The sequence below is a fragment of the Diabrotica virgifera genome, chromosome 6 (assembly GCF_917563875.1).
Source record: "Diabrotica virgifera virgifera chromosome 6, PGI_DIABVI_V3a".
Classification (NCBI taxonomy): domain Eukaryota; kingdom Metazoa; phylum Arthropoda; class Insecta; order Coleoptera; family Chrysomelidae; genus Diabrotica; species Diabrotica virgifera.
This window is the reverse complement of record NC_065448.1, coordinates 70,351,961-70,373,425: the sequence shown is the minus strand read 5'-3', so window position 1 is coordinate 70,373,425 and position 21,465 is coordinate 70,351,961. Positions and strand designations below refer to the sequence as shown.

General features: G+C 34.2%; 1 protein-coding gene across 1 annotated transcript in view; it reads right to left on the bottom strand.

The window, feature by feature from the left end:
- LOC114326047 (cell adhesion molecule DSCAML1) overlaps positions 1-21,465 on the bottom strand; it is a 1,142,530-nt gene that overhangs the window by 425,024 nt on the left and 696,041 nt on the right. Inside the window, exon 7 of the mRNA XM_050655145.1 lies at positions 1,169-1,299. Coding sequence (XP_050511102.1) covers positions 1,169-1,299 — 131 coding nt within the window. The remainder of the gene's footprint in view (positions 1-1,168; positions 1,300-21,465) is intronic.

The window sequence follows — 21,465 nt, the reverse complement described above, 5'->3', positions numbered from 1 at the left end:
GGGTGCCTAGCGATATTGCTAGTGTACGTTATCTATAGTTTTGAGGGTTTGTTTTTGGCACTTAATTGATGCAAACAGATTACTCGAGATTACTGATATTGTGGAACAGCAATGACAGAACAATTACATATCATTTAATTTCTATCCATTAAATAGATCGGTGAAGGTCGTTATAACGGATCTTATACTTATACGAAATAGTGAGAAATGAGATTCTCGACATGATTACCGGTACTCACATACAAGAGTAATCATAGTAATCAAAGTATCCTACTAATACTAATACAAAACATGTACTGAGAAATGCGACTCTCGATATGATTACCGGTAATGAAATACAAAAGTAATCAAAGTAACGAATACTTTAAATGATTACTTTATTCAAAAGTACCGATTTATAGCGAATACTCGAAAGTAACTATAATCAGCATCGCTACTACAGACATCTTTTTACAATTCAAACTCACTCCAAAAAACCAAACTCTCATCATACGAAGGCCTTTGTTACTTATATTAAGAGTATTACTGCCAAAATCGATCAAACTCTCAAACGAAACGGATAAAAGTCAATATTTACCCCTTACCAAAAACATTCATTTATAATCAGATTCAAGACAATATCCCCAACCAACAACACGAAGTTTAAAAAATTACTTATGCAGACTGTCCACGATCTTCGACTGAACTAATCCAACACAGAATGTATGAATATTTCATTTCCCTTCAGTTTTAACCCAATGCCAACATCATCTTCATATCGATCCCAACATTTGATTTTTAAAATTGTGAGATCGATAAGCGCCCTGATGGTCTCAATAAAACAGATGACGGCATCCGATTACTCCACCATTTCTTCCATCAATCGATTTTCTGCCATCAAAAATCTTCGCGCCAACTCCCACTCAAAGATTAGATCAGTAAAACACGTCACCATCGACAGTATAAATGAGCAGTCACTGACCGTAAGCAGCAGTACAGCAGTGAACAGTAAACAATATATTGGGGCCTCAGAAGACTACCTGATGATTATATGATTTGACTGTCATAAAAAACCGATTGGTGTTGTTACCATCTAGGTCAATTTTTAAGTGTTGGATAGAGTATGTTTTCTAATAACTTTTGCCTGTTATATTTATGTACATACTTTAAAATATAAACTAGTACTTACATTATGAAACCAAGAAAGTTTGTGAACTTTGGGATTGGCCTGGACCAAGCATTCGAAGTAAACATCATCACCTTCTTTAATATCATCAGGATTTAATGATATACCCATTCTAAGAGTAACAATTGGTACGTCTGAAACAAAAAATATGTAGTTAAAAACTGGATAACTTTTCAGGCATGTTCGATTAAAAAAATAAAACACGTGACAATATAACAAATTTAAAATACCAGGAAAAATGCAAGATGAGATAATGAAAGCTTTAAATTAAATGAGTAAAATTAGGTCTTTAGTCTCCACAGTGATCAGTTATATGGTAGGGGAGCCCAAGCGGGGATTTTTGCAGTTACTCGAGCGCGTCAGATTAGCATATGGGGAGAAACCTGGTACCCTGCAGATGTACCTCTACCATATATTGGCTCTTAACACAGGGGAGTTCGTTAAGGGGGGCCCGAAAAAAAAAATCTATCCTTAAAAAAACTCGAAATTGTCAGATTAAGATAAGGTAAGTTAAATACATGCAAAAGAGTGTATATTTCAAAAATCTAACTATTTAAACCGGGCGTAAGGAAATGGGTGAGTCCCAAAGTTTCACGAGAAAAAAGCGAATATTTCGCGAAATAAATCAGAGATCGAAAAACTAAAAAATATGTGCCCAACATTTTTTAAAAATCTATCGAATGATACCAAACACGACTTCCCAAGGAGAGGGGTGGGGGGTAAATTAAATATTTTTAATACGGATCCCGCGATATTTCGCGAAATGAACATCAGATCGAAAAACTGTAAAATACACTTATTCAATATTTTTGAAAAATCTATCGAATGGCACCAAACACGACCCCCCACGGAGGTGGGGTGGGGGGTTACTTTAAAATCTTAAATAGGAGCCCTCATTTTTTATTGCAGATTTGGATTCCTTACGTAAAAATAAGTAACTTTTATTCGAAACATTTTTGCGAATTATGGATAAATGGCATTATAATCGGAAAAAACAATTGTTGGAAATGGAAAATTAAATAAAAAATGGCAAGCGCCCACTAAAATGGAAAACTTTACTTAACTTTTTTTGATTTTAGGACCTACTCTTCACAACCCAATAGGTCCCAAAGCGCTCGAGTGACTGCACATTTAGCATACTTTGCTCCCCTACCAATACGAGTAGGTAAAATATTTAAAAAGCATGATAAGTGAACTAGTAACAACTATTGTTGCTCCTTCCGACATTTCCACTTTTTGAAGATTTCTATACCCTACATTCATAGACCAGGGCGCAACTGTAAAAATATTAGTACATTTGGACGTTGAGAGGTGACTCAAATTTTTTTGCAGAAATTGCTTGAAAATAAATCAAATAATAATATTTGAGTTATCCTCCCTCTCAAAAAGGTGCGGAACATTGTTTAAATAATCAAAATATCAAAAAATTAAGGAAAAATTCGATTTTTTTCAAGGTTTTTTGATTATAACTTTAAAAGTATTAATTTCCAAGAAAAGTTGTATTGACATAAAAGTTGTGTAATTAATTAATTTCCTACAATGTAGAATTGGTTACAAATTTAAAAAATAGTCACCCTTGTTGCAAAATAGCAATAATTGTGAAAAAAACATACAAAAACAAGTATTTGCATTTTACGTTTTTCAACCATTTATGCTAAACTTAGGACCTTCACATTTCACCCTGAAAAACTTTATGATACAGTAAAACAATACTCTAAAGTTCATTAAGATCGGTTTAATAGATTTTGCAAAATAAATTTTGAAATCCAGCTTTCGTAAAAAAAATTCATTTTTTCAAAATGTTACAGGACTGAAAATAAAGTAGATAGCAAGTTGAAAATTTTTTTGCTTATAGAAGTATACTGTACCTTTCATTTGCAATTTTGCAAAATTGAAATCGATTAACACCACGGCGTCAGGAATTTTTTTAAATAAACATTAATTATTGGTGCTACGCGCAGGACAGCGGATAGTTTGCTCTGATTGGGCATTCCAATGACCTTTGATAATGATTGAGAAATTTAAATTTTTATTACTTTTCGATATAAATAAATAAATTTGTTTATTGCAAAATAAAAACACATACTCTATCCTTTGAAATAACACTTTTATTAGCAAAAATTTTCTTTGTTCATATATTTTAACTTAAATAATAAAAGTTTATTATTTTTAAATATATGCAATTGTTTAAACAATATTTCACAAACAATAAAAAAATTAGTTTGATTTTTGTGGAATTAAAATATTAAAATACAACAAAATATAGAGTAAATAATATATTAGATAAAGATTGGAAGAAATTTTGGTGGAAATCAACTTGTGTGAATCGAACACCGCTGTCCTGCGCGTAGCACCAAAAATTATTGTTTACTTCAAAAATTTTAGGACGCCGTGGTAATTTATCGATTTTAGTTTTGAAAATTGCAAATGAAAGGTACAGTACACTTCTATAAGCAAAAAAATTTTCAACTTGCTATCTGCTTTATTTTCAGTCCTGTAACATTTTAAAAAAATTATTTTTTTTGCGAAAGCTGGATTGCAAAATTTATTTTACAAAATCTACTGAACCGACCTTAATTAAATTTATAATATTGTTTTACTGTATCATAAAGTTTTTCTGGGTGAAACATGAAGGTCCTAAGTGTAGCATAAATGGTGGAAAAACGTAAAATGCGAATACTTGTTTTTGTATGGTTTTTTTCGCAATTTTTGCTATTTTGTAACTAGGGTGACTATTTTCTAAATTTTTAAGCAATTCTATATTGTAGAAAATTTAATTACGCAACTTTTATGTCGGTACAACTTTTCTCGAAAATGCATAGTTTTAAAGTTATAACCAAAAAACGAAGAAAAAAATCGATTTTTTCCTTCCATTTTTGACATTTTGATTATTTAAACAATGTTCCGGACCTTTTTGAGAGGGAGGATAACTCAAATATTATTATCTGATTCATTTTCAAGCAATTTCTGCAAAAAAATTTGAGTCACCTCTCAACGTCCATCTCAAAACAGATCCGCCCTGGACTGTCAGTGTTTTTCTCCTTTTTGTGCATTTCTTAACAATTTCGTCCATTTAAATATCAGAAATAGTGTTGGGCTAAGTGTCTTAAACCTTCACGTATTGTAAATGTATCTGATTTACTATTTTAGTTGGGAATAAGCTAAAATTTACTTGTTGGAAATTAAATTTATTTGTCGTTTCGTTTTTCTCTTATTTACATATTTTGATAACGATTTACGAAGTAGCAATCGGTGGGGAGTGACAAAACAAGTCACTATTCTAGCAACTAAATTGGCCCTAAAGGTTGATGAACTGTTGTAAATGGTCAACGACATTACGCTTCAAATAGAACAACGGTAACAATTATTGTTTTTAAGAACTTACATGGTTCTATTAACAAGACGGTGTTCAAACTTAAACCGATTTCGGAATAAGCACTCAGGTCAGATCTCCAGTGGAAGCAATAGTTGCCAAAATTCTACCGAAAATGTATCAAATTGGGTATCTACATGAAATAGGTCTGCATAGATCATCTGCCAATCCCATAAGCTTAATCTGCTTATTTATCTTACAGTAGGTACTTTGTTAGCAGATCTGCTATGGCTTTGACTCCATACCAAATAGTGCCTTTTTCATACTGCATTGTACGCTTCTATGACTTTTTTATGGTTATAGATAAACGATCTCATTATCAATATTTACTTCCTCCCCATTTAAACCACTTAAAATTTATATAATTAAAACAACATACAAAATGTTAGTGTCCGGATTTTTCTGACCAGGAATATAAATTTAAATTCAGTCATGAAAAAATTTGCCAATAAGTTGACTATTCACTGAATATTACGCAATAGTACGATTATATGCTTTGTCTTTCGAATTATAGTCCAATAATGGTAATTAGTTGATAATCATTTAGTCCATTTCCCATTATAATTATAAAGAACGATGAATTCACTATACTGTGAGTTAAAAAATTGTACATGGTGTTTTCTTATTGTTCTATCAATGAATCCGTATTGGTGATAAAACGACTTAAATGGTTAACAATCCGGAACTATTGATTCAAATAGATATTTTTCAAACTCATAGATCAAACAATACGTTTAATAAAATTAAAAGCTCTAAGTTAATCAGAGCATGTATAAGCAAATGCGAGTATTGAAAGAGTTTTAATTAAGTAAAGTGTTTCAAATAGTTATGCCTTATGGCTCTTGCAAACAAATCAGATGAAAGAAAAAGTTTTTGAAGTTATACTTCTTTAGATGCGATTGAGAGTACAATTTCATAATTCTGCGCGCATGCGCACACAGAGAGTATGGCGTTTAGTTGCTAAAATCTTTCAAGTTATGAATAAATATATCAGTGCAAGTGTTAGTATATAGTGTTTTTAGTAAATATATTTATTGTAATTTTTGTGTCTTGGGATTTGTCTTCCTCAGGAGTAAGATAAGTATTATTAAAGCATTTTTTTGTATATTTATTCACCTTGTCTGTGTGTTACCGTGAATTGTCATTAGGTACGTCCGAACCGATACAGACACAGTCCTCGTAGCGTATTTGGTATAGCATTTAGTCGAGGCATTGAAGGATTGAAGTGTCGATTTTTCGAATGTCTTGTATAAATGTACCTATTTACAAATATTTCTTCTAAAATTTAGGAATATATTAATTTTATAATACATTTAAGTATGTAGTAATTTTCTTTACAATTTTTACTTACCTATTTGTTTTTGTTTATACCTAATATCGCCCGTGTCTAGCAAGTGTCTGCGTAGGCTAGCGGTATGTGTATCTCGTTACGGACGTGCTAGTACTTGGTTCGATTGCCCATAAGGAAAAATTTTTTGTTTATTATTAATGGTTATTGACATCTTAGACTATTATATGGACTTAAAAATTATTAAAAATAATTAAAATAATAATTAATCGGGATGTTGCCCAACTACTTACCGACTTGCAAATTTATAATAATTGCCTATTTCAAAATGCACTTTTGAAATGCATTTTTCTTATGCACTAATGCAATTTTAGATTTCTTATTCATTACATTAGTACACAAAATTTCCTGACATTCTCACGAATCCAACGCACCAAACTCATTAAAATCCGTCTTACTGCGCCAAAAATCGACAGTAAGGCCTTTTTTGTGCTTCAATGCCTCGACTAATTCGGCCAGAGATCGAAAAGTCTTGAGTTCGAATCCAGTGCAATCCTATACTTTTTTTTATTTTTTTGAAAGCGGTAAGCACAAAATTAGTTTGGTGTTTAAAAAAAATTAAAACAAACTGTTTAAACTATATTTATTTTTTAAGAAATCATATAATAGAAGTATAACTTCTTACGTGCGTACAAAGTACACACACATTCTTTTTTTATTCAATTCTTCGATATGAAATCAGATGAAATAAAAATTGAAAATGGGTGTTCATATATGAATCAGATGAAATAATTACAGGCCTGCAAACAAACTATGAGAGTCATTAATATTCAGCTCAGTGGGGTGCTATTATTCGAGGTGTGAAATTCTATCAACAAGGAATCTACCTGTTTTATGGAATGATCCCTTGTTTATTTAAGTACATATTTCCATCAATAGTACCCCACTGAGCTGAATATTAATGACTCTCTTAGTTTGTTTGCAGGACTATACAGTTACCGATGATCATTCAATTCAATATTCGCTGGTCCACTGCTGGACATAGATCTTCCTCATAATTCGCCATCTATTTTGATCTTGTGCCTCTTGGATCCAATTCCTGTTACAAAGTTTTAGATCATCAATCCAATCTGCTGTCGTAGCTGGCGGTTTGAGATCTTGTCTCGTAGTGAAACGCCCGACGTAGCACGCTCCAGCCTCCTTTGAAACACACGAGTCTTTTTCACTGTTCTCCTTGTCATGGTCAACGTTTCCCCACCGCAAGTCAACACTGCAAAACACATTGATTGAAGGTTTTTCTTTAAGGCATATTGGTATGTCAGCAATGACGCAAACCTAGCAGAAAAAGATCAATTCCATGATCAACTGAACGGTAACCTTATAAAAGTGGGAGATCAACGAGAAATAATACCTCTAGGTGACTTTAACTCGAGAGTAGGAAAAAGGGAAAAATATCCTGTAATCGGAAGATATGGTAAAGAGACTGAAAATGATAACGGTAGACCACTAATTGAATTATGCCAACAATATCAGTTAAGAATATGGAACGGTTGTTTCAAACATAGAGACATACATAAATACACTTGGCACCAAGACACTAGAAACATAAAATCTATTATCGACTGTGTCATTACAAATAGAATCACGAAGAGAATAATAGAATGTGAATCACGAAATAAGAAACCTAATGGAAGGAAAAGATATAGTGAGATTCATTAAAGCACAAAGGCTAAAATGGTTTGGCCACATCCAACGAAGAGAAGCAGATGCACTAATTAGGCAGATAACAAATTGGACGCCAGTAATAAATAGACCTAGAGGAAGACCGAAAATAAGATGGGAAGACCAACTGCGAGAGGATATATCCAATATGGAAATTATAGGCTGGAGAGAAAAAATACAGAATAGGAAAGAATGGAAACAGATTACAGAAAAAGCAAAAAAACACGAAAATCTATAAAGGATAATGAAGAGGAATTATGCGGACCAATCCACCGCATGAAATGGATTAAAAAAGCTCATGAACCTGAGCGACCTATACTCTATACTAGAGTGACCGGTCTATATATATATATATATATATATATATATATATATATATATATATATATATATATATATATATATATATATATATATTTATGCACAGATATCAAAGTGAGGTCCTGACATTACGCGCACTTAGTGAGGACCGGTAGAAAACGTAGACATAATCGTTTCAACTCTTCATAGTGACCTTGACAAGTAAATAGCAATTAAAAAATGACGAGTATACACAAAAAAGATTACGTATATGTGCCCCGTATTGTTCAAGTATATTGCCACCCAAGTGAGGCCATTATACGCAGCTATTAAAGTGAGACTGTATATACTTTTTCGTTATGCGCACAAAGTGAGGACAACTTTACGTGTATATTTCCTTACAGCTCATCAAGTGAGGACCATACAGTGTTGTCGATAAATATGAGATTAATCGTTTCTACTGCCTTTTTCTGTATAACACAGTAAGAATTATTATTGTTTCGTTGTTTCAGTCACTTGTAGTTCTGAGCTAGTGTGCTAGCTCATTTGAAAGGATATTCAATTCTCTATCCAGTATTATTAACATTGACATAATTATCTATACAGAGTGTATTTTAGTATAGGTACTGTTGCCCCTGTCGATTTTCATTTTGAAACGACAATTTTCCAACCTTAATTTTAGTATACAAGATGATTTACTTAATTTAATTAAACTTAATGTACCTTTTTTACTGACTTAATTTTAGAGTTATTCCACTAGATGGCAAATACAGTGAATATGATCATATGTTTTATTTCGAATAATCATTTTAAAATAGTTTTAGTTTTCTATTTTCTCTGAAAATTGTTGCAAGCTTCTTGTTCTTATACTTAAAATCATGTCACTACAAATTTATACGAGACTACATATTAAGAGTATAGAAAGTATTATAATATATAACATACATGCTTTTTTTCCATTTATTGAAGATATTTCACCTTATCCTGAAACAATGCAATGTGACCAAGTGTCCTCAACTAAAAAAATATATCCCACTATTTTAATACTAAGTGTACTATAAACCATATTGAAATAGATTGCAACATGTGTGTGTGGTTGGGATATTGACTGCGAAACCTAAGGCTTCATTCGCCTAATCATATTTACCTTTGATTCTTATAACAATAAATAAAATTGATTAATATTTTATATCAATATTATTAGTGTTTTTAAACAATATCAGTATGATATATCAGTATGATAAAGTCAAGATAAACAATACCACAGTATATAGAGGTTCCACAGTAAAACCACTCCTCTGTCGGCGCTTTGATCTCAAGAAGTAATACCGGCAGTACGCAATTGGTAATTCACCAGTGGTGGATGCGGGTTTTCCCTGTTAAAATCCGTACGTTTCAATGCGACTAGCAATGCGAGAGTGGGGCAAAAGCGACTAAGAACATTGCGCGGTCGCCATGCGCGACTACAGATTTTACTTCCAATTTTTCGGAGAGTGGTTCTACTGTCCCTCTTTATACTGTGACAATACTATAACAGAAAGCTTTGAGGTCAAACAATGACTGCGGCAGGGTGATCCATTATCGTCTATAACAGCGTTTCCCAACCGGTGGGTCGCGGGCGGATTTCAGGTGGGTCGTGGCGTAGATCTTACAGTAGCTGAATAACGTACATATATATAATCATGGATGAGGGACGGGTCGCGAATATGAAAAAACATCAGAAGGTGGGTCGCCAGACACAAAAGGTTGGGAACCACTGGTCTATAATGTTTAGCATATTACTAGAAAAGGTTATACAGGAAGCAAACATTAATAGAACAGGTCTGATCTACCACAAAAAACATCAGTGCTTGGCATTCGCAGACTATTTGGTAATCTTGGCTAGGAGCAAAATAGAACTTATAGAAACAGTCATGAGACTCGAGGAGAGGGCAGCAACCAAAGGATTGTATATAAATGAAGCAAAAACAAAGTATATGGAATGAACAAATAAGCAATTCGTTCGGGGGCAATACATAACAATGACAACAGCGAAGGGAACACAGTATAAATTCGAAGAAGTTTAGAGATTTGAGTACTTAGGAACTGTCTTCACAAGAGATCCTAACTGTGAAGAAGAAATACAAAAGAGAATTATGTCGGTCAACCGCGCTATATTTGCTTTTAATGGGTTGTTAAGAAGTAAACATATATCACGAAGAGCAAAACTAAGAACTTACAAGACCGTAATAAGGCCGATAGTAACGTATGCTTCTGAAACATGGGTCACAACAAAAAAACATCAAGAGTTGTTATTAGTTTGGGAGAGGAAAATACTGCGCAAAATCTTCGGTGGGAAAAACTTAAATGGACAATGGGTAAGAAGAACAAATAAGGAAGTAACTGAGCTCTATCAAGATTCTAACATACTAGCAGTAATTAAGGCGCAAAGACTTAGATATGTGCAGAGGATGATTCCATCTAGAATTCCCTTCTTCTTCAGGTGCCATCTCCGCTACGGAGGTTGGCAATCATCATAGCTATTTTAATTTTTGAGGCAGTAGCTCTAAATAGTTGTTTCGAGCTGCATCCAAACCACTCTCTCAGGTTCTTCAACCATGAAATTCGTCTTCTTCCGATGCTTCTTCTGCCATCTATCTTTCCCTGCATTATGAGTCGTAGGATGCCATACTTCTCGCCCCGCATCACATGTCCGAGATACTGTAGCTTCTTTTCTTTAATTGTAAGTTCAACTTCCTTTTCTTTACCTATTCTTCTCAGTACTTCATTGTTTGTAACTCTATCTACCCAGGAAACCCTCATAATTTTTCTATAGGTCCACATTTCAAAGGCGTTAAGTCGTCTCATTGTCTCTACATTTAACGTCCATGATTCCACTCCATAGTATAGAACACTGTAGACGTAACATTTTGTTAGGCGTACTTTAAGAGCTAATGTTAAATCTTTGCTACATAGGACCTTTTTCATTTTTATAAAATTAGAACGTGCTTTTTCGATTCTGACTTTTATTTCTGCAGTGTAGTCATTATTTTCTGTTATAAGTGTTCCTAGGTAAGTGTACTTTTTTACTCTTTCGATCTGCTGGCCCTCTACTATCAAGATTTCGTTAGTATTATGGTTGTTTTTACTAATTTTCATAAACTTCGTCTTTTTGATATTGAGAGAAAGTCCGTACTCCCTACTACACTTTACTATTTTACTCATGAGTCTTTGCAGGTCTTGTAAACTATCGGCTATTATTACTGTATCATCTGCATATCTGATGTTGTTAACTAAGACTCCATTTACTCTTATGCCGACTGTTTCATCTTCCAGAGTTTCTCGCATTACCTCTTCAGAATAAGCGTTAAATAATAGAGGTGATAGTATGCAGCCTTGCCTGACTCCTCTCTTTATTTCCATTTCTTCAGATGTTTCTTTTTCAATTCTTACTATTGCTCGCTGATTGTAATAGAGGTGTGTTATTAGTCTTAAATCTCTTTCATCTAGGTTTTTATTTTTAAAGATTTCCATGAGTCGATCATGTTTTACTTTATCAAACGCCTTATTGTAGTCTATAAAACAGACGTAAAGAGGATGGTTAACATCCAAACATCTCTGTGTCAGCACGTTGAAGGAGAATAATGCCTCTCTGGTACCCATACCATTGCGGAACCCATATTGAGTGTCACTAATATCCAGCTCCAGTTTAGAGTGTATTCTGGCGTGGATAATTTTCAATAGAATTTTCAAGGTATGTGACATTAAGCTTATGGTTTCCCAGAATTCCCAGAATGGTACTATCTAGTGCATTGGCAGGGAAAAGACGAAGAGGAGGACCGAGGTCACGATGGAGTAATGGAGTTAGAGAAGATATGAGAAGAATTAACTTAAGGAACTGGGAAACAAAAGCGACTGACAAAAGGGAGTGGAAAAGAATAGTACATCAAGCCATGGGCCTACTAGGCTCGTACTGCTTACATATTATAATATCAGTTTTCTAATATTATCCAGTTCCATATCCAGTTCCGAATCCAGTGGTTATATTTCTTCCGTATTGTTCAGTTTCGCTTCCAGTGATTGTATTTTTTTTCTTGTTTTTTTTTGAAATATTTATTTATTATTTTATTACTGTATTTTTTTATTGTGCTCATAATAGATTGAAACATTGTCTACAGACATGAATGCAGTAACAATAAATAAAAAAATCGGAGATCCACACCCCGGATTTGAAATCGAAACCTCTGCTTTACGAATCCGAGATCCGAGGTCTACCCACTAGGTCACTAGGCTATCGCTCTTAAGACAATATTTTTTCCTGAAACGGGGAACTTCTAAAGCCGGGTCTAGACTATGTAACAAAACATGCTAATAACAAAGTTGTACAACAAATTTGTTGTACAACTTTGTTATGTAACTTGGTATAATATAGCATGAGTATCCAGACTATATAACAAAAAACAAAACAACAACATGCGCATAAATTTTGCAGCATTTTAGATGGATAGCTGGTAGGTTAGGTAGTATATAGAATTGCGTCATATAAGTATGGAGGATCTCTTCATAGCAACAGCAGCTTGTGTAATATTGTGGAGGCGACACCGGCGTGTTAAATTAATATTTTGGATGTGTCCTTCATTAGCAGCTCGAGCAAAATATAGGTAGTGGTACAGCTCTTTTAGCTGATCTGGAAAGAGATAACATAGACCCATCGACAGGAGACATTAAATGTGATGGCAGTTTTAAAAACTTCTTAAGAATAGAAAGTTCTGATTTTGAATTTCTTATAAATGACATCGGCCATAAAGTAGGCAGGAAAGACATTTCGAGATGCAATTCCAATAAGAGAAAGATTAACAGTTATATTATTAGCAAAGTATATTTTTTAAACTTTTTACTCATTGTTTCAGAGAGGAAGTATAACATTTGTGTAAAATTTAATTCCTCAGTATTATCGTCTTCACCTGTTCATGATTGAGTGTCACTGTCTGTTTGAATTGGTGTAGCTGGAGAAGTAGCGGATGTAGGTGTAGTGGACGGAATAGAAAGGTTCAGATATATTGTATGATTGAGTGCCTGTTTGAGTAGCTGATGAAGCAGTCTGCATCTGTGTAGCGAATGAAGTGAATGTTACAGGCTTTATGTCTGAACACTCTGCTCTGTAGAGAATAGTATTTATGTCAAATTTAGAGTTGATTTGCACCGATTTGCTGTTAAGGTTCCGCGTACTGCTTTTCTTTTGTTGGCTTGAGTTATAGGCGTACGTGCATTAGTTTTAACTACAGTTTCTGTATCTATTTTCACTTCTATTTTAGTCTATTCATCGTGTTTTTTATTTGTTTTTTAAATCAATAAATGTAGCTCATCCCATAGCAATCCCATAATACTCGTTACTTACGAAATAGCTCAATTAAATGAGTAGTCAGTTCCTCAGTTCTTTCGACAATTTCATCGCGTAAATAACCCTACGTGAACAGAGCAAAGAAAAATCTAGCACAATCACTCCAGAATGAACAAGGCGATATGACTCCAACGGTTGCTGCTCGCGTAGGTACTATGCCAGAGAAATGTTTCAATAACATGTTTTTAGGTGTAGATCAGTCGCGGTGCGGTTTTATAACTTTCTTTGATGTTTACCGACATCTGTTGGATAACATAAAACATGCTATATAACCAGAAAAATGTTATACAACACTGTGTTTTAAAACTTGTTTATTTAAAATTTTGTAACAAGTTACAAAACTTTGTTATTTAACATGTTTTGTTACATAGTCTGGACCCGGCTTAACGGTAACTGCTTATAGGTAATACACCACAATTTCTGAATATTTTTTCTGAAATCTATCGAATGGTACCAAACACGACCCCCACGGAGGTGGGGGGGGGGGGTTACTTTAAAATCTTAAATAGGAACTCCTTTTTTTATTTCAGATTTGGATTCTTTGCGTAAAAATAAGCAACTTTTATTCGAAACGTTTTTTCTAATTACGGATAGGTGGCGCTATAATCGGAGAAAACGGGTGTTGGAAATGGAAAATTAAATTAAAATATGGAAAGTCCCCACTAAAATGGAAAATTTTACTTAACTTTTTTGGTTTTAGAACCTAATAATCACAACCCAATAGGTCCCCAAAGCGCTCGAGTGACTGCACATTTAGCATACTTTGCTCCCCTACTATATGTATTATAAATAATATGCGAAGTAATTATTAACCCAAACAACCATAATTCAACTTTTATTTACTAATAAAGAACTGGACGAAAGTGTCACATCAGCTTTTATGAAACACATGAATATTTACATAAAAAGGTATGTGATCTGCTTGAAATCGATATTCCCAAAATCATCTAAAAATTGTTTATACTTGAGTACTTTGAGACTCTTGTATGAAATGTGAATACCGAAATACGATTAGGAATCTCCATTATGTAATTTTTAAATAATACGTTACATAATTCTTAGGAAATGAAAGGTATCATACAAACGTGTTAAAAAATACTACCTACTGAAATTTTTTGATGGCAATAAATGATGAATTGGTTTATCGAATTTATTTTTAAGGTGATACAGCAGCGATCAACAGGTAGCCAAAACGCGTTCCAAGATTGAGGCTGTAATTTTGAATATTTTTTCGAGATATTTGGCACACGTATTTATAATATAATAAAGAATGGCGGTACAGAGCCCAATTTGAAAAATATATTAATATGTGGAAATTACTCTGTAAATAAATACAATATTAAAAAAACGAGTCTGTACCGCCATTAAGAAGAACAAAAAAATACACTTTCTTCAAATAAACTTTTTTATCAGATGCCTAGATTTTGTGTCATTTTGGAACTACTAATGAAATAAAAAATTTTAGTAGTTCCAAAATGACACAAAATCTAGGCATCGGATAAAAAAGTTTATTTGAAGAAAGTGTATTTTTTTGTTCTTCTTAGTGGCGGTACAGGCTCGTTTTTTAATATCTATTGTATTTAATTACAGAGTAATTTCCACATATTAATATATTTTTTAAATTGGGCTCTGTACCGCCATTCTTTATTATATTACGAATACGTGTGCCACATATCTCGAAAAAATATTCAAAATTACAGCCGCAATCTTGGAACGCGTTTTCGCTACCTGTTGATCGCTACTGTTTCCTCTTAAGTAAAATATGTCATTTGGATATTTTTTTAAACTCGATAGATCCTAGGGACATGTCGGTAGATCGGTAGGATCATCACTTTTGGGAGTTTGGGGAATATCCCAATTGACAACGCAATATACACCGACGCCGTCTACAACGAGCGACGAATCAGAGATGCCAGATTGGGGTACTTTCGCTCATTTTTAGGGTAATTTGAAAGCACATGGGAAAATTTTTATAGGTTGAATTGGTTGGGGAATTTTTCGGGAGGAAAATTGAGCAAACTGAATTGCAATATAAATGTATGTAACATATAACATTATATTAACATTATAACCTATCGAGTATATAAGAAGGAAGAGAGACAGACCCCGAAAATCTTTTAGAGATCCTGCAGGATGCAGGAAAATGGACGAAGCAATATTAGAAAAGAAACCTGCAGGACTGGAAAAACAGAAAGAACTGAAAATAACGGTCAAGTGAAATAATACAGGAAAAACTATGGAAATTAAGGGTGGTCAAGAAAAAACAGGATGTTTCTAAATAAATGCGACAAACTTTAAAGGGTAATTCTATATGAAAAAATAATGACAGTTTGCTCTATAAGCGTATGTCAGCAAATACTTCGTTTCCGAGATATGGGGTGTTGACATTTTTCTTACAAACTGACGATTTCTTTATTGTTCTAAAACCGGTTCAGATATGCAAATGAAATTTGATGTGTTTTAAGAGGTAATTATTGCGCATTTTTTGAAATAAAATTAATAATTTTATATCTACTGTTGAAATGGTGTGAATTTTTTTAAAGAAAAACATAGTACGCCACTGAGATATTTCAAATAACAAATCATTTTGGAATTACTCGTTCAATTTATGATATATACAAAAATCTATTATTCCTTTTTTTCATACGTCGTTCGTGCCGTTTTTATGCAAAAAGTGAAACATCTTAACGCGTACAAAGTATTCGAAATAAATTTCTATATATTCATATTATGAAAAAGAACTTGTCAATTCTAATTCATATAGATATACCTGGTTTGTTTTTTTTTTATTTCAAATTACACACCCACGAACACACGGCAATGTTGATAAAGCAAAGTTTACAGAACAGGAAGACAAAACTATTTAACCATTGAGGCTATAATGACAAGCAGCAGTATAATAATATCACTGACTATTCATAAATTTGTTGATACTTCGTAAATCTGATCTTCGTGTATTTTAAGTATGTATGTATAACATTGTAATACCATAAAAGTGATAGGTATTACCTGACAAATGACCTTTAAAAGCCATAACAATTTTTAGGTTGCATTATTTTTATTAGAGAATTTTTGTGAGCTAGAAATAGTTTTCTTATTGTTACAATTATTTAATATTAATTGTCTTAGGAGTAATCTTAGCCCAAAGATAATCTATAAAGTCCAAAAAAATAATGAATGTAAAAAATGTTATATTTTTTTTTGTTTAGCTAATGCCTCGAAAACTAATGGCCATTGGCATGGTCGGTACGGTAATTTTGAACAGTTGGGTACCTAGTGTCATGTGTAAGTAGTGTGTGTTGAGTAAGCGCCTTGTTACTTTGCAATGTCGCCGTCATTGTCTTTGCAAAGAGACGCTAATTGTATCCGAACGTCTGCGGTCCCTCCGGTGAGAACCGATCCCACGAGGACAGAAACTATATTCATTTATTAATTTATAATAAATGAAAAAATTTCCGTATCCCGAAATAACCAAAGTACGTGCCTCCTAGCGGCGGGATACGGGCAACAATACATTGGCTTATAGGGCAGTCCTTACAGTAGGGATCCTGGCCTATACAGAAAAATGCAGGCGGGTGTGGGGTAATACTGCACTTTGGTTGCATTGGTGGTGTATTGGCTAAACGTGCAGGGCAGGGTATGGTGCTGATAGAAAAGGCATTCAGGCATCAAATATCCAAAAATCTTTTCAGGCCATAATAATGAAAAGACCTTCTCCAAACGCAATAAAAACTTATACTGAAATGATGGCATCTCCTGAGGTAAAATGTTCCGGAAGTAAAATGAGCCTCCGTTCGGATCTCCGGGTGAGGACTATCTCAGGGGGAACACCATTACAGGTTAGAAAAATTAGGATAGGGTCTTGGAATCTTGGTAGTCTTACAGGTAAGAGTCTGGAGTTAGTGGATGCGCTCAAACGAAGAAGAGTTCAAATTGCTTGTATTCAAGAAACTAGGTGGAAAGGACAAAGGGCGAAAGAACTAGGTGAAGGATACAAATTGTGGTATGTAGGGAGTAGTAACACTAGAAATGGAGTTGGTATAATTGCTGATAGTGAAATGAAAGATAACGTAGTAGAAGTTGTAAGAACGAGTGATAGAATGATGTCAGTGAAATTTGTAATTGATAAAGAGGTATTGAATGTTGTGTGTGTGTATGCTCCCCAAACAGGTCTGGGTGAGAATGAAAGAAGAGCTTTCTATGATCAATTAGGAGACGTACTGAGTGATATTCCAGCAGAGGAGAAAGTTATAATAGGAGGTGATTTCAATGCACATGTGGGCCAAACCAAGACAGGATATGAAACAATACATGGGGGATTAGGCTTTGGAACTAGAAATGAAGCTGGAGATGACATGCTTGAATTAGCAACAGCATTGGATATGGCGATTGTTAACACATTCTTTAAAAAGAGAGAAACTCAACTTATTACCTACAAAAGTGGACAACATCAATCCCAAATAGACTACTTCATGATAAGGAAAGAAGACATACGTGAATGTAAGGACTGCAAGGTAATAGTGAGTGAGACAGTAAGCCAACAACATAAGCTGCTTCTTCTGGACATCGAAGTAAAAAGCGAAACTAAACAAAAATATCGGAGAGGACCACAAAAAATCAAGTGGTGGCTGCTGAAAGATGAGAAAGAAGGTCTATTCAGGAGAAGAATAGTAGAAAAAATATGTTGGAACATGAAAGGAAGCCCTAATACAATTTGGAGAAAAATGGCCAGTAGTATTAGAGAGACTGCTATTGAAATACTTGGGAAAACGTCAGGAAAAAAGTTTGAGCATAAAGAGACTTGGTGGTGGTCAAACGAAGTACAAGGAAAAATAAAAGAGAAGAGAATATTATATAAAAAGTGGCAAGAAACCAGATCCGACATAGATCTTCAAAACTATATGGTGGCGAAAAAGGAAGCGAAAGTAGCAGTAGCAAAAGCCAAAGCAGAAGCGTATTCAAACCTATACGATCAACTTGATACCAGGGAAGGCGAAACGAAGATATATAAAATAGCCAAACAGAGAGCAAAGAAAGCAAAAGATTTTAATCAGATTAGATGTATCCGAGATGAAAATAATAAAATACTAGTTCACGAAAGGGAAGTCAAAAAGAGATGGAGAAAGTACTTTGACAGCTTATTAAATGAAGAATTTGACAGACAGCCTGTAGAGCCAACGGAGACAGTAGCAGCAATGGTCACCAAAATAACCAACGAGGAAGTGGCTCAAGCGCTTCAAAAAAATAAAGAAAGGAAAAGCAGTAGGACCAGATGATATTCCTGGGGAAGTATGGAGAGCATTGGGAGAGACAGGAACAAGGTGGCTAGCAGGTCTATTTAATAGAATTATGGAAGTCGGACAAATGCCAGACGAATGGAGAAGCAGTATACTGGTACCTGTTTACAAAAACAAGGGAGATATACAACAATGTACAAACTACAGGGCTATAAAACTGCTTAGCCACACCATGAAAATATGGGAAAGAGTAATTGACAGACGGATACGTGAAGAGACCGAAATATCCGAGAATCAATTTGGCTTTATGCAGGGTAGATCAACAACAGATGCAATTTTCATTATAAGGCAATTGATGGAAAAATACAGGAGTAAAGAAACAAACGCTCATATGGTATTCATTGATCTTGAGAAAGCATATGATAGAGTTCCTCGAGAGATTCTGTGGTGGGCACTCAATAAGAAAGGAGTCCCTGGTGAATATGTAAAGATTGTGAGGGATATGTATGAGGGAGTAACGACTAGTGTTAGGACAGGTGTGGGAGAGACTGATAAATTTCATGTGAAAGTAGGATTGCACCAAGGTTCTGTGCTTAGTCCGTATTTATTCTCATTAGTTGTGGACCAGATAACAACTAAACTACAGGGTAACATTCCATGGTGCTTAATGTATGCTGATGATGTCGTGTTAGTAGGAAATAGTGAAAGAGACCTAGAACAAAAACTGGAACAGTGGAGACAAGCTCTGGAGGGAAAAGGTTTAAAACTTAGTAGGACAAAAACAGAGTATTTGGAATGTTCATTTAAAGATGGAGCTACTACAAATAAAATGGTATCTTTGGATGGTGAAATGATTGTGAAAAGCAATAGTTTTAAGTACCTAGGATCGGTACTACAGAGTAATGGAGAAATATATGGAGATGCATGCAGTAGAATTAGGGCTGGATGGATGAAGTGGAAAGAAGCGAGTGGTGTGTTGTGTGACAGAAAAATTCCAATGAAGCTGAAGGGAAAATTCTATAAAACAGCCATAAGACCGGCTATGATGTACGGAACTGAATGTTGGGCAGTGAAAAAGAAAGAGGAACAACGAATGCATGTGGCGGAAATGAGAATGCTTAGATGGATGAGTGGAGTGACAAAGAAGGATAAAATTAGAAATGAGTATATTAGGGGAAGTCTAGGTGTGGCACCAATTGATGCCAAAATGAGAGAGCATAGGTTAAGATGGTTTGGTCATGTTCAACGTCGAGACGTTAATCACCCAATACGAAGAATAGCTGAAGTGCAGATTCCTGGAAGAAGTAGGAGAGGAAGACCAAAGAAGACCTGGGGGGAGGCGATAAGGCAGGACATGTTGGTAAAGGGGATTAACATTGATATGACCCAAGACAGAATTGTGTGGAGAAATGCAATTAGGGAAGCCGACCCCGCATAGGGATAAGGCAAAGAGAATGATGAATAAATGAAAAATTTCCGACCCTGGTGAGATTCGAACCCACAACCTTTCGGATTTTTTCGATCCACAGGCAGGCGCTCTTACCACTGAGCCACGGAGGGGGGTAAATATTATATTTATATATCAGCGTCTCTCAAAATTTGGCGCCCCCAAATTCTGGCGCCCCGGGCGGTCGCCCGGCTCGCCCGCCCCTTTATCCGGCGCTGCTTTAAGGCACTAGTGCTTTAAAATTTTTATGGCACTGCAATTCGTATTGATCGTATAGGCAATCTTGATATAATGTCAAAAAAATATAAAAATGGAATGTCAGTCAAGTTCAAGTAAAAGTTTTTGTAGATATTCTCCTGTAATTACGTTTGTAGAAAAAATATTGCATGATATGCCTGTTAAAAAGTGCATTTTTAAGGCACTCATGTGAATTGCAGAACTCGCTGTCGCTCATTCTGCAAACTTTCACATGCGTGCCTTAAACGTGTACTTTTAACAGTTATATCATAAATAACTATTGAAATACTGATTACAAAAATTTATAGTATTTTAAGCCTTTCTGAGAGCATATGCGCAAAAATTTCGCTCGAATTATTTTTAAATGCGTTCATTTTTTTCGAATACTGAGAAAACCTTAAGTATTTTTAAAAAATTTAAACGCAGAAAGAAATATTACTGTATTATCCATGGTCGAAAGTCCTTGAGAACTTCTATAAATATTTATTTTAATAAGTCACAGGGGTGAAAAAAAATAGTCTGATTTTTAATTTTAAATATATCATTCAAAAGAAGCTTTTTGTTCATTATAAGGGACTTTCTGCCCTCGGGAATAATGTAGTCTTCTATTTTGCGTTTAAATTTTTTTAAAATACCTATTAGTTATCTCAGGATTCGAAAAAAATAAATGCGTTTAAAAAGAACTCGACCGAAATTTTGCGCCTAGGCTCTCAAAAAGGATTAAAGTATTAAACATTTTTGTACTGTTTGAATTTATGCGACGATTGACGATCCACTGTTTTAAAGATTGGTTGAACAGATGTTGCCAGTTGTATGGTCCTCACTATGTGTATCGTAAGTTATTCAACAGGGCATAGAATATACATGGTTAGAAAATATACGCCAAAGTCAGCGCCTCTATGCGGAAAATCTCTGAACTAAAAATTGATGTGGACCATACAAAGTGAGGTCCCACTTTTTTTTGTAAAAAAACAGTGTTTGCTATCAGTACATGTCTACGAAAAAGTCTTACATTGATTGACTAAGTGAGGTCCGTATACTGGACCTCACTTTGTACAGGACCTCACTTCAACCGCAGTTTCTTTTGATATGTGGCTCACTTCATACGCTGGGAGTAAATATATATATATATATATATATATATATATATATATATATATATATATATATATATATATATATATATATTGTTATATTTCTATTTGATATGAAAATTAAAATTTGATAATTATAAACAGAATTCAATTTAATATAAAATATTTTCAATTTTCTCAACCACGGGCATATAAATTTAGAACAACCTGTATAAAACAAAT